This window comes from Embiotoca jacksoni, unplaced genomic scaffold (genome assembly GCF_022577435.1).
Source record: "Embiotoca jacksoni isolate LCO1_2020_lvr unplaced genomic scaffold, fEmbJac1.0.p SCAF_2, whole genome shotgun sequence".
Classification (NCBI taxonomy): domain Eukaryota; kingdom Metazoa; phylum Chordata; class Actinopteri; family Embiotocidae; genus Embiotoca; species Embiotoca jacksoni.
In genome coordinates this window covers 10,413,380-10,434,471 of record NW_027185340.1, presented here as the reverse complement: position 1 = coordinate 10,434,471, position 21,092 = coordinate 10,413,380, and the positions used below count along the sequence as shown (strand labels likewise).

Genomic DNA, 21,092 nt, shown 5'->3' with positions numbered 1-21,092 from the left:
CAATCACCTGCTGTCACTCCTGACGTGGGCTTACCTTTGACCTCCTGCTCGATCCTGGCTTCAATCTGTTCTCTGACACGGGTCACTGCGGAGGAAAGACATGTGTCAGTACACGGTCCACACAGAGGACAGGAGGGGATGGGGGACAGGAGACAAGAGAATGGTAACAGGTGTGACAGGTGACCGGCCGGTGGAGGAGGAGGATGAGGAGGAAGAGGAGGAGGAGAAGGAGGAGGATGGTTTGTTCCTGCGGGGAGTGATAATGATGAGGAGGAGGAGGAGATGAAGGTTTATCAGCAGGTTAATCAGCTGATGAGGGACGTTCCACTTTGACTCGACAGGTGATCTGAATGTGAAGAATCACCTGCAGCAGGTTGAGCTGATTCACTTCCTGTTCAGGGTTTTTAATTTATGACTTCCTCCATCTTTATCTTTTATAGTGAATCTCTGGACTACAAACACTCAGTGAGCAGGTCACGTCTTTCTGTCGCTGGTTTCTAAAGAAAAAATTTTTTGCTCAAGGTTTTTTGGTTAAGTTAGAGTTTAAAGATGTTCTGATTAGCGGTTTGGTTCGGTTCAGTTCGGATCTGATTGGTTCAGTTTGGATCGGATCGGATCTGATAGGTTCAGTTCGGATCTGATCAGTTCTGTTCAGATCTGTTCGGTTCAGTTTGGATCTGATTGGATCGGATTATTTCGGTTCGGATCGTTTCGGATCGTTTCAGGTCGGGTCGGATCGGATCAAATCAGATCAGGTCAAGTTGGTTCGGTTGAGATATGCCCTCAGTGTGCAGCAGGGGAAAGGGGTGGAGTTAATCCTGAAGGGGGGCGCTCTCACAGGTGGTCAGCAGGTCCTGCGGTTACCTTCTTCTTCTGTGGTGATGGTGAGGGTGGCCGAGCAGGTGGCCTCTCCGGCGCTGTTGGCGGCCCGGCAGGTGTACTGGCCCGCATGCTCGGAGAAGGCGTCCACGACGATGAGCGTGGCCGTGTTGGTCACCTCGTCGAAGTGGAACACCACGTTCTTGGTGGGCCAGACTGGTCGCCGCTCGTGGAACCAGCTGATCTCCGGCCTCGGCGTAGCTGACACACAAGCATGAAAGCGGGCTACCTCCCCGTGTGGCACAGAGCAGCTCGTGATTGGCTGCATGAAGCGTGGCTTCTGTCCTGTGGAGGGTTTCTTCAGAGAGGCGATGCGGGACGAGACGTGATGCTGAGACTCAGTGGGTCGGTCCGCAGATCGGCCTGAAACAAGCACGGTCACGGACTTTACTGCTCCGCTGGGGTCGGTACCACCCGGTCCAATGGAAGGTAACCACACCATCCTCATCACTGATTGGTTCTCAGGTTAACACACCCTCCTCATCACTGATTGGTTCTCAGGTTAACCACACCCTCCTCATCACTGATTGGTTCTCAGGTTAACCACACCCTCCTCATCACTGATTGGTGCTCAGGCCTCGGGTGACTGTTCACCTGTTCTGAGACAGTCTCAATGACCTCAGAAAGCTGTTCATCTCATCGATTCAATAAATAAAACTGTCATCAAACTGCTGATCAGCTGCTCCACAATAAACAAACAATAACCAGTCAGCTGTTCAAGTCAATGAGTCTCAAACTTGTTTGTTTAGTTTATTTGTGATGATTTCTGCGTCGACCTGATGAACAGCTTCCTGTTCTCTTTCCTGTCACATCTGATGTTTTATGAATTTTTGTGTGTTTCTGAAACTAAGCCCCGCCTCCTCCTCTGCCTGTAACACCCTGCTGCTGACCTGACAGGAGACGCGTTGTCTGTTTCTGAACACTCACCATCCAGCGTTAGGGACGCCGAGCAGGATGCCGTCCCGCCGCGGTTGGTGGCGCTGCAGGTATACTCGCCCTCGTCCTCGGGGTAGACCCTGGAGATCTCCAGCTGACAGCTGTCGTCAAACTGGGACATCCTGAAGAAATCCGACTGCTTGATCTCCTTCTCCTTGTGGAACCAGCTGATCGTCACATCTGGACAGAGGACAGAAGTCAAACATCACAGACGCCTCACAGGACAGTTAGCGAGTACTGAACTGTGGATGCCGGTGTCTCACCGTCTCCGCGGACTCTGCACTGGAAGCGAGCTGGCTCTCCCTCGCGGGCCGAGGTGCTAGCGATGGGCGAGATGACGACAGGAGGGACGACGGGAGCGGCCGAGTCCGGCGACACCACCTCGGACACTGGAACACACACAGCTGAGTCAGCACGGGTCCGCCCGGCCCGACCCGACCCGCAGGGAGGAGCGACCGCCTTACCTTCCACATGCAGCGCCGCCGTGCTGGTGGCGGCTCCGGACTCGTTCTTGGCCTCACAGTTGTAGACGGCGGCATCTTCGGGGAAGACCTCGATCAGCAGCAGCGTGTGCTCGGCGCCGTCGTGCAGGAACTTGCACTTGAAGCCCGGAGAGAGCGCCTGCGAGTTCTTGAACCAGGACACGTGTGGCGCCGGAACGCCGCTCACCTGCACCGAGAAACGAGCCGGTTTACCCGCCTCCACCGACTGAGGCTCCATGTGACGCAGGATCTGAGGTGGCTCCGGGACTGTAGAGAAGACACGTGTCAGAAAATACGGGTTACCACAGTCCATCATCATCACAATGTTCCATTTATTAATCTGACATGTTTACTCTGACATATTCAACATATGTCCACTCACGGTTTACGCGAAGGGTCATGATGCTGCGGTTCTTGCCGGCGGTGAATGTGTACTCGCCGGCGTCGCTCCGGTAGGTCTCGGAGATGGTAAGGCGGTGCAGCTTCCTGATGGTGGCATAGTTGAACCTCTCCTCCACCGAGAACTGGATCTCCACGCCGTTCCTCATCCAACGACCCTCCACGTCATCCTCATTCACCTCGAACTCGAAGGTCGCTCGGTGTTTCTCTAGAACCTGCGGGACGAGGCGGCGCCGTTTAGAAGAACATGGGTCTCTTCAAACTGAAACTTCATGACCTGAAGTCTGACCCATCTCACCGTGATCTCCCGCTCCGCTGGCTCTGAGATCCGAATGTCACGGCCCTCCACGGTCAGCTGGGCCTTGGACAAGCTGGACCCGGCCACCACTGAGTATTCTCCGGCGTCAGACATGCGGACCGTCTGGATCATCAGGCGGTGAACGTACTTCTCTGCCGTCACGATGTACCTGAACACAATAAGCACACGAACTTTAACCTCTCAGAACCTCTGAGGATGGGCATGTGAGACGGGGGCGGACGGGGGCGGTACCGACCTGTCCTCTGATGTGTCCAGCTCTTGGCCATCCTTCATCCACATCACCTGGATGTTGGGCTCGGACACCTCGCACTCAAAGATGGCCTTCTTCTTCTCGGTTATCTTGATGTCTTTGATCTTCTTGGTGAACTCGATCACACGAGCTGGAAACAGGAACAGAACAATAAGATGTGAACGTGAGGATGGTCCTGAGTCTGTCTGAGCAGCATCATCTCTGACATCATGGACATTGAAGTGTGTTTTAATCTAAAACCCTTCAGGTAGTCATCAGTACCTTCCACGAACAGGTTGGCGGCGCTGGCGGCCGATCCGGCCACAAACTGGTACTCTCCTCCGTCTCCGAAGTGAACGTTGCGGATGGAGAGCGAGTGCGTGAGCTGCCGGCTGCGGACCTGACACCTGTCGGACGACTTCACCTCCACGCCGTTCTTCAGCCACTTGTAGGTGATTCCCTCGTGGTTGACGGTGACCTCGAAGGTGATGGTGTCTCTCTCCTGGGCGTTCAGGTCCTTCAGCATCGACGTGATGAGCACAGCTGCAGGAACACATTACTTAATTTTACTCTAACTGGTTAATTAATATAACTTGTATTAATAATATAACTTACATTAATGTAACTTATATTATCAATATAACTTATAAAATGAATATATTTTATATTATTGATATACCGTATAATATTCATATAACTTACATTATCAAATTAACTTATATTATTAATATAACTTGTGATATGAATATAACTATTGATATGACGTATAATATTTATATAATTGGGTGTGTTTTGTAGGTGTTTGTGGGTGTGGATTGTGGATGTGGTCTGTAAGTGTTTGTGGGTGTGGACTGTGGGTGTGGTTTGTAGGTGTGGATTGTGGGTGTGATTTGAAGGTGTTTGTGGGTGTGGTTTATGGGAGTTTGTGAGTGTGGTCTGTAGGTGTCTGTAGGTGTGGTTTGTTGGTGTGGTCTGAAGGTGTTTGTAGGTGTGGTTTGTAGGTGTTTATGGGTGTGGTTTGTGGGAGTTTGTGGGTGTGGTCTGTAGGTGTTTGTGGTTTGTAGGTGGTTTTTTTGTGGGTGTGGTTTGTGGGCGTGGTTAGCATCATACGGCTAACGGTTAGCATTGCAGTGACTTACGGCTAACGGTGAGCGTGGCAGAGACGCGGTCGTTCCCGCATACAAAGGTGTACTCTGCAGAGTCGTCCCTGCTGGTGTTCATGATCTTCAGCTGGTGGAGTTTCCCCTGAACCACGATCCTGAACTTCTCACTCATCTCGATCTCCACGCCGTTCTTCAGCCACGTTGACGGCACATTGAAATGCGACACTTCGCACTCCAGCGTGGCCACCTGAGTCTCTGGTACCGCCATGCTCTTCATGGGTTTGATGACACGCAGAGCTGAAAACAATGTAATAGTAATTATTAATAAAAGCATTAACAACAACTTTTCAATTAAACTAATTACAGATTACAAATATCTAGAAATAAAATAACATTTTCTCTGTACACCTCCATTATTTCTTTAAATAAAATTTGATGTGGTGGTGGTGGTGGTGGTTTTGATGCAGAGGTGGTGGTTTTGATGTGGTGGTGGTGGTGGTGTTTTGACGTGGTGGTGGTGGTGTTGATGTGGTGTTGGCGGTGTTGATGCGATGGTGGTGTTGATGTGGTGGTGGTGGTGTTGAGGTGGTGGTGGTGTTGATATGGTGTTGATCTGGTGGTGGTGGTGTTGATGTGGTGGTGGTGGTGGTGGTGTTGATGTGTTGGTGGTGGTGTTGATGTGGCGGTGTCGATGTGGCGGCAGTGCTGCCTACCTTCCACGGTGAGCATGGCACTGCACTGCAGGTGTCCCACCAGGGCCGTGTACTCTCCAGCGCTGCTGCTGTCAACGTTCTGCAGGACCAGTTTGTGAGCTTTCCTCTCCGATAAGATCTTACTCTTGTCGCTGGACTTCAGCTCGACGCCTCTGAACATCCACCTGACGGGTATGTTGTCGTGCGACAGGCTCATCTCAAAGGAGGCGGTGCCATCCAGCAGTGATGTCACGTCCTTGATCTTCTTCACGATCTTGATGGCTGCAGACAGAAGAAGCAGAATAAATGTTCAGACGGTGAAGATCTGCTGGATGGGATCAGAGTCTTGTGCGAACACCACGATACTCACTCTCCACATTGAGGCGGGCGTTGGCGCCCAATTTCCCCAGCTTGAAGGAGTAAACCGATTCGTCCTGCGTGTTGCAGTTCTTCACCTTCAGCGTGTGCACCATGCCCTCCGAGGTGATCTCGTACTTGTCACTGTTCTGCAGCTCCACGCCGTTCTTGATCCACTGGGATCCTTTGACATCAGGGTGGGTGAGCTCCAGTGAGAATGCGGCCTCCTGGGTCTCTGTCACTGTCTGGTTCCTCATTGTCTTTTTGATCTTCACGGCTGCAGAAGAAAACAGGAAGCTCCGTGTTCACAGGACAAGAAACTAAAAACTGAGCTCAAAGTTTGAGAATAAAGTTAAATCTTTCTCTATCTTTTTAATCCGAGTTTCATATTCAGCCTTCTTGGTTTGTCATGTGTGGGTTAGTTGGTGTTTTGTGGGTGGAACTTTTTTTCTGTCGCCTGGTTGGACGAACAGAGAAATATACCACTCGTTTGTTTCCACATTATTAATCACTAAACTATGAAAATATAAATCTGGTAGATGGCCTGTTGTCCTCTCTGAGACACCGATGAAATGTTTCGATGCTGAACTCACCCTCCACTCGGAGGTTGGCAGTGGTCTTGGAGTTGGCCACCTGGTAGGTGTACTCGCCGACATCTTGCGGTCTGGTGATGACGATGACGAGCCGCCTGACGGCGCCCTTCAATTCGCTCACTATATTCTCGTTGAAGTCCACGGCTTGACCTTCCTTCAACCACTTGCCCTCAGCGTTGGCGTTGGCGACTTCACACTCGAGCTCTGCAGTTTGAGACTCGGCCACCGTCAAGTCCTGCAGGGGGCGTGTGATGGCTCCACCTGGTGGCAGCACAGGGAAACATTACATTACATTACATTTCATTTCATTTAGCTGACGCTTTTGTCCAAAGCGACTTACAATAAGTGCATTTCAACCATGAGGGTACAAAACCCAGAACAACAGGAATCAAGAAAATACAATTTCTTCAAGAAAGCCAAACTACAAAGTTCTATCAGTAAGTGCCATTTTAAGTGCTACTAAAGTTCTACTGTTCAAGGTAAAGTCGGAAGAGGTGTGTTTTTAGTTTGCGGCGGAAGATGTACAGAGTTTCAGCTGTCCTGATGTCGGTGGGGAGCTCATTCCACCATTTAGGAGCCAGGACAACAAACAGTCGTGATTTTGTAGAGTGTTTAGCTTGCAGCGAGGGAGCAACAAGCCGATTGGTAGATGCAGAGCGGAGGGAGTGGGCTGGGATGTAAGGTTTGACTATGTCCTGGATGTAGACTGGGCCTGATCTGTTCGCAGCACGGTACGCAAGTACCAATGTTTTGAAACGGATGCGGGCAGCTACTGGTAACCAGTGAAGGGAGCGGAGAGCCGGAGTAAACAGTAAACAGTTCTGACCATGAGAACATCAGGACGGTCTCCTTACGTCTGTATAGAAAACACTGAACAGATTTCATATTTAACGTTTAAAGACAGCCAATCAGAGCTCCGTATTGATTGCAGTGATCAATATGAAATGGCTATTTTAAATTAATCCATATCTTTGTACATATGAACCCTGATCGCGGGTCTGCATTATAAAACAACTGGACATCATGACAGGAAGTACGTTTCTGAACAAATGTTTTGAGATTCGACAGTGACAGAGTCTGTCATTTAAATCCGACCTGAAGCTTTTCAGTTCAACGGCAGACATACGTATGAACAGCTGATGGAGCCGGTAGGGATACAAATGGAAATGTTTATCTACCACGTGGTTCTCAGTAAATTAGTTCATCTGAAGGATAAAACTCTACCAGAGACGGTGAGCTTGGCGCTGGATGTCTTTTCCCCGGCGTGGAACATGTACTGGCCCTCCTCGTCTTTCATGGCGTCGATGACTGTCAGAGAATGGGCCTTTCCCTGCGACTCCATCTTGTATTTGGGTCCAGGTTTGAGCTGCTGGTTCCTGGACATCCAGACCGGGTCGATTCCAGGGTGTGACACTTCCACATTAAAGGTGACGTTCTGGGACTCTGAACACACTTTGTCCTCCATGTGCTTCACAATGTGCACCTCTGTAACCATGACAACGGATTAGAACATGAAACTGCAGAACGGGATCATGGGGAAAAAAACAAGCGTCTCACTTTCGACAGTCAGGCTGCAGCTGGTGTCGACTTTGCCGACCACCAGTTTGTAGCGTCCTTCGTCAGAGGCGTAGGTCCTGTTGAAGACCAGGCGCTGCTTGGCTCCCTTCGCCACTGCCTGGATTCGGTCGCTGGGCGTCAGCAATTTGTCGTTGTGGTACCATTTGACGGAGCTGACGTCCTGAGCGGAGATCTTGGACTCCAGGACGGCCTTCGTGCCTTCGATGGAGGACACGTCCTTCAGTGGCATCATGATGTCGATAGCTGCAAAGAAGGACAATAAGATGACGATCAAAGAGTTCAAAGTGGTCCAATGATGGTTAGAGTTTGGTCTCTAAGCAGTTCTGACGCTAATTCTGACTCTTACTTTGAATGTTGAGTTTGCCCGAGGTAGAGATGTCTTGGGTGGGAACCACAAAGGAGTAGGAGGCAGCATCTTCTCTGCTGACATTCTCCACCAGCAGCTTGTGAACCAGTTTGTCGATGATGATGTGGATACGGTCCGAGGCGGAGATTGCCTGGCCGTTCTTCATCCAGGTTCCCTCCACGTTCTCCTGGGAGAACCTGACCTCCAGCTGAGCGATGTCACCCTCACAGACGGTGAGGTCGGTCAGGGGTTGCATCAGGGTCACCGGGCGCACTGAAGGTAGAGGAACCTTGTTGTTATCCCAGTATACCAACATTACCGAAGACTAAAACACAACAACATGTGAAAGACCTACGACCAGGTTATTGAAACTCATGAAGGTTTCGCTAGGTAAGGTAAGAAATAGACATTCAGAGAACCTCAACCTCAGTTACCTCAAAGCTAATGGCACAGTGAAGGCAGAAAAACTAGAGATTCAGCTTCAGCAAGAATTACAAATATGCTTCTCAAGGAGAATACAGTAAAGCAAACACTCAACTCACTGGTAACCAGTGGCAACACACTCCAAGCTTACATTTCATCTTCAGTGAGGCGCTTGTCCTCAGATCGCCACATACAAAGGTGTATTTCCCCTGGTCCTCTTTCCTGACATCCTTGACGGAAAGGGATTGTCTTCCTCGGCGGGACGACATGACGTATTTGCTGCTGGGAGAGAGCTCCTTGTCTCCAAAGAACCAGGTGCCCTCGGCATCCTCCCGAGACAGCTCAACCTCAAACTCTCCAGCATAGGTCTCCGGTACCTCAATGTTCTCCAAGTGTCGGATGAGGTCCAGGGCAGCACCTGGAAACAGAACCATAACAAGGGCCATAACTCTCCAATCCACCCAAATAAGACCACATAAAACAGAACACAGGAGGATTCTGGGTAATTACCTTCTACATTGATCCTCGCACTCGTCCTGACATTCTCATCGTCTACGACCACACAGGAATATTCTGCGTCATCCCTCATTTCAATCACCAGCACAGACAGGAAGTGGACCTTTCTGTCGGAGTGCATCCTGTATTTGTCCCCGGAGAAGATCTCCATGTTGTTCTTCATCCATTTGACCTTGACGAAAGGTTCGTTGGTTTCACACTCAAAGGTCACCATGGTGTCCTTCTCCTTGGCACTGACATCCTCCAGGATTTGGGTAAAGCTAATGGCTGCCTTACCTGCAATGAGAAAATTTGAAGTGAGACTTTGAAATGAACCAGGACAAATACAATGAGCATGTCACAGGAGATTTAGTGTCTCTACCTTGCACCAGCAGGAAGGCGTGGCTCGAGGACTCCCCAGCAACATTCATGGCTTTAACCATGATGCTGGCAGAATCCTCCACCGTGACGTCTCTGATCACCAGCTCACACACGTGGTCCTCGGGCCAGGACCAGTAAATACGCTCTGACTCTTCCAGCAGAACGCCGTTCTTGAACCACTGACACTCGGGTTCCGGTCTGCCGACCACTCTGACTCTGAAGCGGACTTCGTCCATTGGAGCAACGGTCTTGCTCGCGATGCGTTCCAGGATCTTGGGTGCCTCCATGCTGGGGGAGAGCTGGACCCTCTCTGGTTTGATAGTGGGGATGGTGAGTTTGCCCTCTTCCTCCAACTTCTTCCTTTCAGCCTCCTCTTTCTCTTTCAGGTGATGAAGCAGGTCCTCCTTAGTCTTCTTCAGGAGATCTTCATAAGAGTCGTCCTTCCTCCGAGCCCTCATCTCCACAGCAGAGATGGACTCGTAGAAGCCCTCCTCTGTTCTGCGCTTGAACTTGCTCTTCAGTTCATCTGTCTCCTCGGAGGTTTTCTCATGAACAATTCTCTGTGTCTTACGCAGCTTAACAACTTCCCTGTCCTGCGCGGCCTCGCCAGGTTGGTCCACCTTCACAACATCGAATCCAATCCTGCCGGGGTCGTGGGCAGCCTCTGCAGCCTTCTGTTCTGGAGCACGACGCAAGACGGATCTAAAGTCCTCCTTCTGTTGAATCTCCAGCTTGACAGTGTGCTCAGTGGTGCCTAGAGGATTGTCTGCAACCACCCTGACCTCTCCCGAGTCGTAGGACTTGACGTCGACAATCTCCAGGTAGTAAATACCATCGTAACAGAGTCGGTACCTCTTGCTTTTGCGGATAAGTTGACCGTTGAGGTACCAGTTAACCTTCGGTGCCGGATAACCGGTCACTCTGCAGCGGAATCGGGCGATTTCGCCTTCCAGCACTCTGGCTGGTTCGGGAAGAAGGACAATGTCAGGTTTGGTTTTTTCATTTTCCTCGTCAGCGCTGACTCCTGCAGGTCCTCGCTCGTGAGCCATGCGCTCCATCTCATCCATCCTGTACACTCCCTTCCTGCCTTCGGGGAGCTGTGTCTCCTCAACCAGGCCCTTCTCGTCCTTCACGATCAGGGTGGCCGACGTCTGGTCGACTCCGAACTTGTTGGTGGCTCTGCAGGTGATGACGCCGCTGTCTCTAGCGTAAGCGACCTCATAGTCGAGGCTGCAGTAGCCGAACTCGTTGATCATGCGCAGCCTGTTAGCCGCAGCCAGAGGTTTGCCGTCGTGCAGCCACTCCACTACCATAGTGGGGTCACCAATAGGGGTCAGTCTGCACTCGAAATGAGCCGGACCGAAGCGCTTCATTCTGATAGAGGTCAGCTTCTTCTTGAACTGAGGTTTCTGCTGCTTCTCTTTGTCATAAAGGTCGCCCTCCTCCCACTGCTCTTGACCGTATCGCAGATGAAGCGGCTCCAACTCTGGAGGGGCGATCTCTTTAGCTTTGTAGGTTCCTTTGGTGATGATGAGCTTCCTCTCAGCTTGAGGGGCGGTGAAGTCCACCTCCACATTAACCCTGCAGCGGGTGGTGTCTCTGCCGGCTTTGTTGATGGCGGTGGCAGTGTACCAGGCGCTGTCGGTGCCAACGGAAGAGGGAATCTGGAATTTGGCCTCTCCTCTGGTTCCTTCAATCCTGGAGCAAGTAAACAGCCAAATTCATTGATCAAGACATTTCCTCCAATTGTTTGAAAATAGTTTTTTTCTTCAAATAATTAGAAAATCATTGATTAAAAGGTACAAACTTGATGTTCGGGTGTTTGTGTGGGGAGATGATATCGCTGTTCTTCAGCCAGACGATGTCAGGCAGGGGGTTTCCAATGGCTTTGACGGCCAGTTCAACCAGAGTTCCCTGCTTCACAGTGATGTTCTTGAGCTTCTCAATAAACTGAGGGCGTGCCAAGGTTTCTCGAGCTGTGGATACACAGAACACCACATTTTATACTTGTTTGGAAGCTAAAAGAAAGACGTCTGACAGTGTGTGTGTAATGTGATGCAGACTTACCGTCAACAGTAAGATTTACAGAGATAGAAGTTCGTCCAGCTCGGTTCTGAGCGATGACGGTCCACTCTCCGGAGTCCTGTGGCATGGCTGGGACGATGATCAGGGACTGAATACCATCCTCTTTAATCACGATCTTGTGAGTGTAGTCGTTGACCACTTGTTGTCCTGGGAAAAGGAAGATAAGAGAGTTTTATAAGAGGCTTACACAACAGCTGAATGCCGATTTTTAGGATTCGTTGAAAACCGTTTCACTTACCGTTGTGGAACCAGTACGTGTCGGGCATCGGTCGGCCGACAACTTTCAGATCAAATCTGGCAGTTTGCCCCTCAGAGCATTTTATTGAAGAAGGCTTCATGACAAACACGGGTTTGTAGAGTCTTTCCAGCTGAGCCTCATCGGTCTCGTCGAGGCGGCGGGCCGGAGAACGTCCAGGAGATTGGCTGGCAGAACGACCGGGCGAGCGGCTCAGAGAACGAGGAGACGTGGACCTGAGAAAGGAGCAGCGTCGTTGATATTGACGTGAGTTAGCTTTAGGTCACCTGGTAGCAGCTCACCAGTGTCCAACAAAAGTCTTTTTTTTTATTTACTTAAGGGCAGAAAAAACAACTTTAAATACATATTTGGGTAGTGTCCGTGTGAAGGCACCACTTCTCAGTTACTGATAACATTTCGTCTTACCTGATTCTCTGCACTGCTGGCTGCGGCGTGTATCTCTGAGGTGTCGCGGCTCCAGACGGCTCCACGTAGAGCTTCCCAGAGCTGACGGCGTTTCCCTTCATGTTGGCAGCGAAGGCCGTGTACACGCCTTCATCCTCTGGCAGCACCACGGGCAGACGGAGGCTGGCTCGTCCATCCTGCAGAATCTCTATCTGGTACCGACCTCCAGACCTGATGCGCTGGCCATCTTTGTACCAAGCAATCTGCCACAACAGAAGATCATTTAATATGCCTGCATAACTCCTCAGTATCAGGTTCTACAAAGGCTCCTCAGCTTTCTTTAGCATCTTCTCCAAAACAACATTATTTTTTTACCTACCACAGACTGTAGGGTTGTGTTGTTATGATCTAAGTTTTTGAATCACATTAACTTTTGTAAAAACCCTGTAAATATGAACTATTGGGAACATTTGGACCTCTGAGAAACAAGGACATTTCAGTTCAAAACTGTAGTTACACTATAAATATAAAGAAATCCTGAGTGGAGCCTGAGAGACGGTTTGAGACAATTACTCAGAATAACTGATGAAATGATGGACAGTACGGCAGCCATGACACAAATTGTTCTCAGTGAAGACAACATTACACAGAGCTGGTCATAACTTCATTACAAACATTAAACGGTTCATCAGAGTCTTTTAAACACACCTACAGGGACATCAGTAGATCAGACATACCCAGCTTTGGCTTGAACTGGTCAAAGCTGGTTTATTATATTCAGACTAGATTTTACATCCAGATGATATCAGTACCTTGGGCAGCGGCGCTCCAGTCATCTTGCAGTGAAATGTGACGCCCATCCCATCCATGATCCTATAGTTCTTGACAGGCGTGTTGAAAGCCGGCTGCACTGCCTCCTCATCCGCTACAGTCACCGCCAGCTCTCCGTCCTCCACCACCAGCTCTCTGTAGGAGATCCTCATGATACGGAGCTCGATCTCCTGGATGATCCTCTCTTCAAAGGCTGAAATGAGGAATTCCTGCAAAAAAACATTGGTAGTGTTGAACATTAGATATGAGCTGTGGATTACTGAGACTTGTTATCACTGAATTACGAATCTGTCGACAGAAAGTACCGTTTCCGAGACAAAGCTCATGGGGGTCGTCACCCTCCTCTGGTCCGATTCATACAGGCTCGGGACCGCAAGGGGCTCCTGAACCACCGTCGTCGTCACTTCAGTTTTATACGTCACGTCCTGCTGCTTCATATACGTTTCATATTGTTCTGTAGACGCAGAGACTGAGTCACTGACACGTCAAAGCTTTCATTCATGCATTCAAACATTTTTCCAAACAGAAGGATGCCAGTACCTTCCTCCAGCAGACCGGCGGAGGCTGAGGTTTCTCCATGAGGATTCTTGATGAAGACAGAGTATTCTCCAGCATCATCTGCAAACGTCATGGAGATCTCCAGTCTGCATTCTCCTGTCTCCTTCTTGTAGGCAACTTTATATCTGATGGCAGAAAACAAGGCGCGTTAGCTACTACGACCTGTAAACAAAGACACAAGGTCATATTCAGTTCGCCCTCTTGTCCACCATGTGTGTCTGTTGTACCACAACAGTTGACTTAATTTAAGCAGGCTTACAAAGAACATGGAACCGAATATATTCCCTCAACCACAAGAGGCTGGCAAGATGCTGGCGAGCCTTTTCTAACTAGTTAAGTTAGCCAACAGTTATTACCGACTGGTATCACTAGTACTGGTTATATTATATATGTCATACTAATGGTTAATAATGACATATTGTAATATGGCTTGGGTCATTAAACATGAAAAACAGGTCATTGATGATGGAGTGGTTGCTCACATGTCAGCTACATGATTGAAGATGCCAAGATGTTCTCTGAAATAGCTGCAGCAAACCGATGTTAGCTAGCCCACAGAGCAAGACTGGTGCAGTTAGCTTTTATTCATGAAATTGTTATCTTCAGTTTAGTTTTTTGGGGTGGTTACAGGCTGTTTGCAACATTAAAGGGAGATTCCTCTCCAGCTGTTCCTCATGCTGTTACTGTTGAATTGTTAGGTTTCTCCCTGTAATGTTTAAGGTGATGATTTGTTTTTGTTTTTATTACACTGAAATATTCCTCACGTGTTCACCTTTGATGTGAAACATCAGAGGTTCATACCTGTATCCGGTGGTGAGCGGCACGCCGCTCTTCTTCCAGATGATGTGCGGTTTGGGGCTTCCTCCGACCTGACATTCGAACATGACACTTCCTCCCTCCACCAGCTTCTGGACGGTGGGTTTCCTGATGAAGAAGGGAGCAGCTTGTTCTCCTGCGCTCACCTCCATCACTATCTGCTCCTTCGTCTCCACGGCAACGCTGACAGGAAGCAATAGCTTGATCAGAAACTGCAGCTGTGGAAACTTACTGTCTGCTTTGTTAAAATATACCAGACTTTAATGACTCACGTTTTCGCTTGTGTAATTCCGATTTCAGTGACAGTCATCATCTCCTCTCTGCTCTCAATTTCTTCTGACACTGCAGAGAGGGAGCAAGAGGGAGTTTTATCGAAAACCTGGAAACGTGTGTGTTTGCATGTTTTGGTCTTTTTATTTGATATAAATCCTGTAAACTTTCCTTGTCTTTTAAACCACATTAACAAGACAAAAGCAGCAGCTGGTTGACATTTGTGTGTATGACGATGTTAATGTTTGTCTACTGATTCTCTGACCACGCTTACCTTTGACGAGCAGGTAGCAGGAGGTGCTGACGGTTCCCGCCTCGCTGGTGGCGGTGCAGGTGAAGCGTCCGCTGTCTTCGGCGAACGCCTCGCGGATCACCAGCCGGGCGAATCCGCTCTCGTAGCTGATCTGGAAGTCGATGGAGCTCTCGATCTTGTAGTCCTCTCTGAACCACATGACGACGGGAGTTGGCTGACCGCTGATTTGACACTCCAGGACCACCGACTCGCCCTCCGTCACATTCGTGTTCTTCAATCCCTGAAAGGAGACAGCGAGCCGTCACACACCTGAACAACTTGATGCTCTCCTCACGGTGGAGTGGGACTGGAGTGGGACTGGAGCGGGACTAGGAGTCCATGTGTGAAATTCACCTCAGCAGAGTTCTATTTTGAAGGATGGAAACAGGAAGTGGACGGTAAAGTACTCACAGCGATGAGAGTGGGCGGCACCACGGGCTCCTGGGCTCGGGTCGGGACCACGACAGCCTCCTGAGGAACAAACAACAGCAGGAGTGAGACATGGTCACATTGACAGCAGGGGGTGCTCTGTGAGGATGGAGGGGGAAGCTGGTTAGGACAGAGAAAAACCCTGCAGAGAGGGCAGAAGATGGAGGTCAACAGGTGAAGACAGGAGGAGGAGTCTTCATGAGGTGGGTGAAGGGCAGCGTTTGATTGGCTGCTGCGTTACGGTGAAGAGAGGGAGTCCACACGGGGTTAACTGGGGGAGGTGAAAGGGGTACAGCAGGAGGACCAACCTGAGGTTCCCAGTCCTCAAACTCCTCCTCACTCACTGCGGAAGCCCCGCCCTCAAACTGATATCTGATCTCTTTAAAAGGCGGTGGGAGGGGCTCCGACATCACCCGGACCCCCGCCCTGCGAGATGGACTGGGAGACTTGACGGGTTTGATGATCTTTCTGGGCAAGGAGGGCGAGGACAGCTCTTTGTGCAGAGTGGCGATGGCAGAGCTGGCGATGGACACCTGACCGGCCAACGAGAAGAGCATTAACCATCAAGAACAAACAACACGTCCACGTCCTGCTGGGGGTTAGTGGGCGGAGTCAGTGATGGAGGGGCGTGCTTAGTCAGAGTCTGAACTCGAAATGTGGCTCAGGGCCGGCAGACAACAGGAAACAGTTCATCAAAAGAGGAAGTTCTCAAAATAAAACTTTTAATATCAGCAGTTTCAGAACAAACTGCAATTCTTACAAAAAAAAAACCTGTTTCATGTGAGTAATCAGACCTGGACTGGACTTTACATCAGAGTACTGGACCCCCACATGAAGATGAGGGTCGGATCAAAACTGGATCCAGAACATCTTCATGTGGTCTAAGAGGGAACCTGAAGCCATGTTTGAAGCAACCACAAGAGGTGTTTAAAGATGGAGGGGAGGAGGGAGTGAACCAAAGAACACACCACACTGTGGATGGAGACGTGTGTTAACGATGGGATGGAGGTCGGAGGGGTGGGAGGGGTGGGAGGGGCTGCTCGCCTTACCTCGGCGCTACATTCATGTTTGGGAACAGAAACTTTAGAAACTGTGAAATGTGGAACTGGAGATGGGAGGACACCTGTGTCCACGTGGGAGGACGTTTCTGATGTCCTCTGAATCTGGAGTGACCAACAGAGGGCGATGAGTGGTTAGACAGCGACACATCATCAGACATTATCCAACAGGAAGTCAGTGAACTCCTCCGACCTGGGACACCTGGGACACCTGGGACACCTGGGACACCCCGGGGACCTGGACTGTGTGCTGCTCTGAGGCCCCAGCAGGGGGAACAGGTTGTGGTTTCTGTGCGGTCGTTGCCGCCTGCTGCTTCATCTCCTCCTCCACAGACTCCTCCTCCTCCTCGGCCCCGCCCCCCTCACCCTGAGCGGGACGGCGGACTCGAGCCAGGTCAACAGCGGCCACCACTGTGGCCACCGCCTCAGCCTTCTTCTCTCCCCTCGCCTGGAGACACAACAGACGAGGACACTGGACGGACAGCTTGAACACAATGCCCCCCCATTGAGTCCAGGACAACATGCAGTCTGCTGAGTTAACGCTTCTTCTTCTCTGGTCTCATGAGACAGAGATGAAGGTGAAGAAGAGGAGGAGTTTATACAGTGTGAACGTCACGGTGTCCCACAGGGCTCTGTGTTCGATCCATTAGAACTCTGCTCACCACTATCACACTGAACCGGGCCTGTTTGAACATGTGTTATGTTTGGGCATGTGTTCTGTTTGGACTTGTGTAGTGTTTGGACCTGTGTAGTATTTGGACCTGTGTAGTATTTGGACCAGTGTTCTGTTTGGACCAGTATTCTGTTTGGACCGGTGTAGTCGCCACAGCAACGCTCTTACTGTGGTGGGAACCATGCTCGTCCTGACGCAGTCACAGCATAACATCAACACGTTAACACAGGTGGAGGCAGCGGGTCACATGATCCCACTTATCATCATTATCATCAAACAGAGAGCTGTGCTTCCTCCCACCTGCAGATAAAAACACTCATCAGACCACACAGGTGTGGTTGTGACTCCGCCTCCTCACCTCTCTGGTGGCAGCAACCTGCTGCTCCCAGTGCTTCTCCATGTGGAGTTGGGTGGAGCTGCTGACGCTGGTCATGCTGGTGTAGCTGGCTTCACCCACATACTCTCCCAGCTTCCAGGGCGGCAGGACCTCTGTCGAGGAGGAGATCTGCAGAGGGGGGCAGTGAGATGACGGAAAAGCCGTCAGTCTGATATGTTCTTCAACCGTTTGATCATTTCAGAGCACCACACACACACACTTTTACACTACATGTGGAAAAAGAACCGACCACAGACGTTCTGCCAGCTGGTCACGGTTCACTCAAACATTTAGATGACCAAACACTTTCAGGAAACAGTTGGTCCCTCCTGGTGGATGCTCTCACCTGTTTGCGGGTCATAATGGGAGACTTGACGGGTCTGATGGGTGACACGGACAGTCTGGTGGAGGAGGACATGGACAGTCTGGTGGAAGGGGACACAGATCTGCAGAGAACAACAGGATGCAGGTGAGGAAACAGCGATACACTCTGACATCACTTCCTGCCGTCGACGGTGTTCCTACCTGACAGGTGTGGGCGTCGGTCCTTTCACATGTCTGACGGGGGAGGGGGACTGCTGGCGTCCTCCCGTCACCTTGGAAACGAAAGACGGGGGGGACTTGGAGGTCGGCTTTGGGGGAACCCGCGGGGGGGTTTTGTGAGCCAAATGCTGAGTCATCATTCCTGCTTCAACGTGCATCTCCATCATGGTGGTGGCCTGGAAACTTGCCTCCACCTTCTGAGAGAAGACACCAACTTCAGGGTCAAAGGTCAAATAAAAACTTCACCTGACGTCACCAACACTGAGTGAAACACCGAGGGAGTCAAACACTGAGTCAAACAACGAGGGAGTCAAACACCGAGTCAAATACTGAGGGAGTCAAACAACGAGGGAGTCAAACACTGAGGGAGTCAAACACTGAGTCAAACAACGAGGGAGTCAAACACCGAGTCAAATACTGAGGGAGTCAAACACCGAGGGAGTCAAACACCGAGGGTGTCAAACACTAAGTCAAACACTTAGGAAACTCGCCTCCACCTTCTGGGAGAAGACACCAACTTCAGGGTCAAAGGTCAAATAAAAACTTCACCTGACGTCACCAACACTGAGTGAAACACCGAGGGAGTCAAACACCGAGGGAGTCAAAAACCGAGTCAAACACTGAGGGAGTCAAACAGGGAGTCAAACATGGAGTCAAACACTGAGGGAGTCCAACACTGGTCCAGTTATTTTAGATCAGCTCATGTCTCACCCTCTGCACTCTGGTCTGGGAAGTCGCCATCTGGGACTTGGACACAATTGTCTTGGATTTCTTAGTGGGTACAGCCTCTTCACCTGCAGACAGACACACACACACACACACACACACACACAGGTTCAGGTTGAAGTGGGTACGATAACAACATGTTTCTGATGTGGTCATCTATAATCTTCTGACTGGCTCTTTAAGATGCTGCCGTCTCAACAGGAGATGCTGGTATAGGTGGGCGGGGCTTACCCTGAACCAGCAGCTCTGCAGTGGAGGTGGCCCGGCCGCTGCTGTTGGTGGCGGTCACAGAATACGTCCCAGAATCCTCTGGGAAGGCCTCGGCGATCAGCAGACTGTACAGGTCTCCGTCCTGGAGGATCCTGAAGTCGGCGGAGCTCTGGATCTCGGCTCCCTCTCGGTAAAACTTCACTACAGGTGTGGGGATCCCGCTGACCCGGACGTCCAGCCTCACCTGGCTGCCCTGCCTCACCGTCTGAGTCTGCAGTCTCTGAAGGAAGTTCGGGGGCGCCGTCTCCGCTGCAGACACAAAACACAAGGATGAGAACTCTGTTCTGAGCAGCAGCAAACTGGAACGAATGTGAGGTCACACGGACAAATAGGCGGTATGAGATTAACTCCTTGCCGTGTAGTTGGCGTGTTCTGTGACCCATGATCCTCTCTGGATACAGTCCGACTTGTTAATCACTTCATAAACCTGAAGGTCCTCTTAAGGAAAGTTATGCTGCAGCAGCTGCTTCTATATCGGTTTTATCACGGGATTGAGTAACAGGCTCCGCCCCCTTCAGCTGACAGCAGCATAAATTTAGACTCAAATTGAAACTCGGACGCTCTCATCAGGTACAGGTGTTATTTACAGCGTGGTGTCATAGAAACACTGTAATGGAAGTACTTGTTTCAATAGGTGCACACGTGTAACAGTATTTCCCCTTCCACTGTCTCGAGAGGCGGCGCTACATCCTTTCTGTTCATGTTTCATTTCAGCTCAGCGTGAGAGTCTCCACTACGTCAATTACCTGTCTGAGTTTCATGATGGGCGGAGCTTAGCAAAGTCTCACCTGTGCTACAGTCTCACCTGTGATAAAGTCTCACCTGTAACGAGGAGTTCAGCGGTGCTCGTAGCTTGTCCGGCGCCATTGGTGGCTCTGACAGAAAACCTTCCGCTGTGTGCGGCGGTCACAGCGGGGATCCTCAGAACAGCGCGGCCATCGCTGAACGAGATCTGAACGCCGGGCAGAGCGGCGGCGGAAAGAACCTGGCCATCACGGAACCAGCTCACCTCAGGAACTGGAGAACCTGCAGAGGAGAGCAGAACCGGACCGGACCGCTGTCAGAGAACCCAAACATTCTGACTCACTGATGGGGACATGTGTAGCCTAGCTTAGCACAAAGACTGGGAACAGGGGAAACTGTTAGCCTAGCTTAGCACAAGATAGCAAGCATGGGGTTGTTTCTCTTATCATGGAATTATGCTAGCAGCTTAGCCGATTCCTGCCTTATGCCAAGATAGGCTAAACATGCGTTGCTAACTGTACATAGCTCTCAGAAATGCTATGATATACCACAAATCTTTCAGTACCGAACAGAGTAAGTTTGTGATCCTCAAAAACGAGAGATACAGTTTTCTGATATTTTTTGCAGTAAAATTGCAGAAAAAAGTAGAAACTGCAAGGTGAGAAAAAAAATTTTTATTCTGTTTTCTCTCAACAGCCCTGAAACGTTCTTACCATTAACTTGAGCCTCGAACGTCGCGGCACTACCCTCTAGTGCCACGACGCTCTGCAGCGGCTGCGTGAACGTCGGCGCCTGTGTTGACATGATGGTCGGCACCCTGCGGAGACACACACAGAAACACACTTCAGTCGTCTGGCAACACAAACACAACACAAAAAAAACACAACACAGACAAACACAACGTAAACAAACACAACACAAAAAAAACAACGCAAACATACACAACGCAAACGTACACAACGCAAACAACGCAAACAAACACAATGCAAACATACACAGCGCAAACAAACACAACGCAAAAAAAACACCGCAAAGAAACACAACGCAAACATACACAACGCAAACAAACATAACGCAAACATACACAATGCAAACATACACAACACAAACAAACACAACACAAAAAAACAACGCAAACAAACACAATGCAAACATACACAACGCAAACAAACACAACGCAAACAAACACAACACAAACATACACAATGCAAACAAACACAACGCAAACAAACACAACAAAAACATACACAGCGCAAACAAACACAACGCAAACATACACAGCATAAACAAACACAATGCAAAAAAAACACCGCAAAGAAACACAACGCAAACATACACAACGCAAAAAAACAACGCAGACAAACACAGCGCAAACATACACAACGTAAAAAAAACACAACACAAAAAACAAATGGCAGACAAACAACACAAACAAACAACACAAACACAGCACAAACAAACAATGCAAAAAAACAAATGGCAGACAAACACAACGCAGACAAACACAACGCAGACAAACACAATGCAAACAAACAAAACAAACACAGCACAAACAAACACAACGCAAAC

At 49.9% G+C, this 21,092-nt stretch overlaps 1 protein-coding gene across 2 annotated transcripts in view; it reads right to left on the bottom strand.

Annotated features, from left to right (window-relative positions):
* Nucleotides 1-21,092, bottom strand: part of ttn.2 (titin, tandem duplicate 2) — a 185,012-nt gene that overhangs the window by 160,160 nt on the left and 3,760 nt on the right. For both annotated transcript variants that reach the window (XM_069154449.1, XM_069154450.1), the window contains exons 2-40: nt 20,237-20,340; nt 19,602-19,805; nt 18,741-19,028; nt 18,495-18,577; nt 17,766-17,980; nt 17,587-17,686; nt 17,223-17,369; nt 16,385-16,639; nt 16,183-16,296; nt 15,442-15,666; nt 15,116-15,175; nt 14,687-14,945; nt 14,415-14,484; nt 14,128-14,325; nt 13,309-13,451; nt 13,074-13,222; nt 12,750-12,977; nt 11,959-12,200; nt 11,536-11,768; nt 11,280-11,444; nt 11,020-11,188; nt 9,214-10,910; nt 8,847-9,128; nt 8,488-8,754; nt 7,914-8,186; nt 7,547-7,810; nt 7,214-7,474; nt 5,990-6,250; nt 5,410-5,673; nt 5,061-5,321; nt 4,384-4,644; nt 3,527-3,787; nt 3,251-3,395; nt 2,995-3,163; nt 2,680-2,911; nt 2,280-2,564; nt 2,079-2,204; nt 1,807-1,995; nt 35-85 (exon numbers count right to left, since the gene is read on the bottom strand). In XM_069154449.1, the coding sequence (XP_069010550.1) occupies nt 35-85; nt 1,807-1,995; nt 2,079-2,204; nt 2,280-2,564; nt 2,680-2,911; nt 2,995-3,163; nt 3,251-3,395; nt 3,527-3,787; nt 4,384-4,644; nt 5,061-5,321; nt 5,410-5,673; nt 5,990-6,250; nt 7,214-7,474; nt 7,547-7,810; nt 7,914-8,186; nt 8,488-8,754; nt 8,847-9,128; nt 9,214-10,910; nt 11,020-11,188; nt 11,280-11,444; nt 11,536-11,768; nt 11,959-12,200; nt 12,750-12,977; nt 13,074-13,222; nt 13,309-13,451; nt 14,128-14,325; nt 14,415-14,484; nt 14,687-14,945; nt 15,116-15,175; nt 15,442-15,666; nt 16,183-16,296; nt 16,385-16,639; nt 17,223-17,369; nt 17,587-17,686; nt 17,766-17,980; nt 18,495-18,577; nt 18,741-19,028; nt 19,602-19,805; nt 20,237-20,327 (9,187 nt within the window). In that variant the 5' untranslated portion in view covers nt 20,328-20,340. The remainder of the gene's footprint in view (nt 1-34; nt 86-1,806; nt 1,996-2,078; nt 2,205-2,279; nt 2,565-2,679; nt 2,912-2,994; nt 3,164-3,250; nt 3,396-3,526; nt 3,788-4,383; nt 4,645-5,060; nt 5,322-5,409; nt 5,674-5,989; nt 6,251-7,213; nt 7,475-7,546; nt 7,811-7,913; nt 8,187-8,487; nt 8,755-8,846; nt 9,129-9,213; nt 10,911-11,019; nt 11,189-11,279; nt 11,445-11,535; nt 11,769-11,958; nt 12,201-12,749; nt 12,978-13,073; nt 13,223-13,308; nt 13,452-14,127; nt 14,326-14,414; nt 14,485-14,686; nt 14,946-15,115; nt 15,176-15,441; nt 15,667-16,182; nt 16,297-16,384; nt 16,640-17,222; nt 17,370-17,586; nt 17,687-17,765; nt 17,981-18,494; nt 18,578-18,740; nt 19,029-19,601; nt 19,806-20,236; nt 20,341-21,092) is intronic.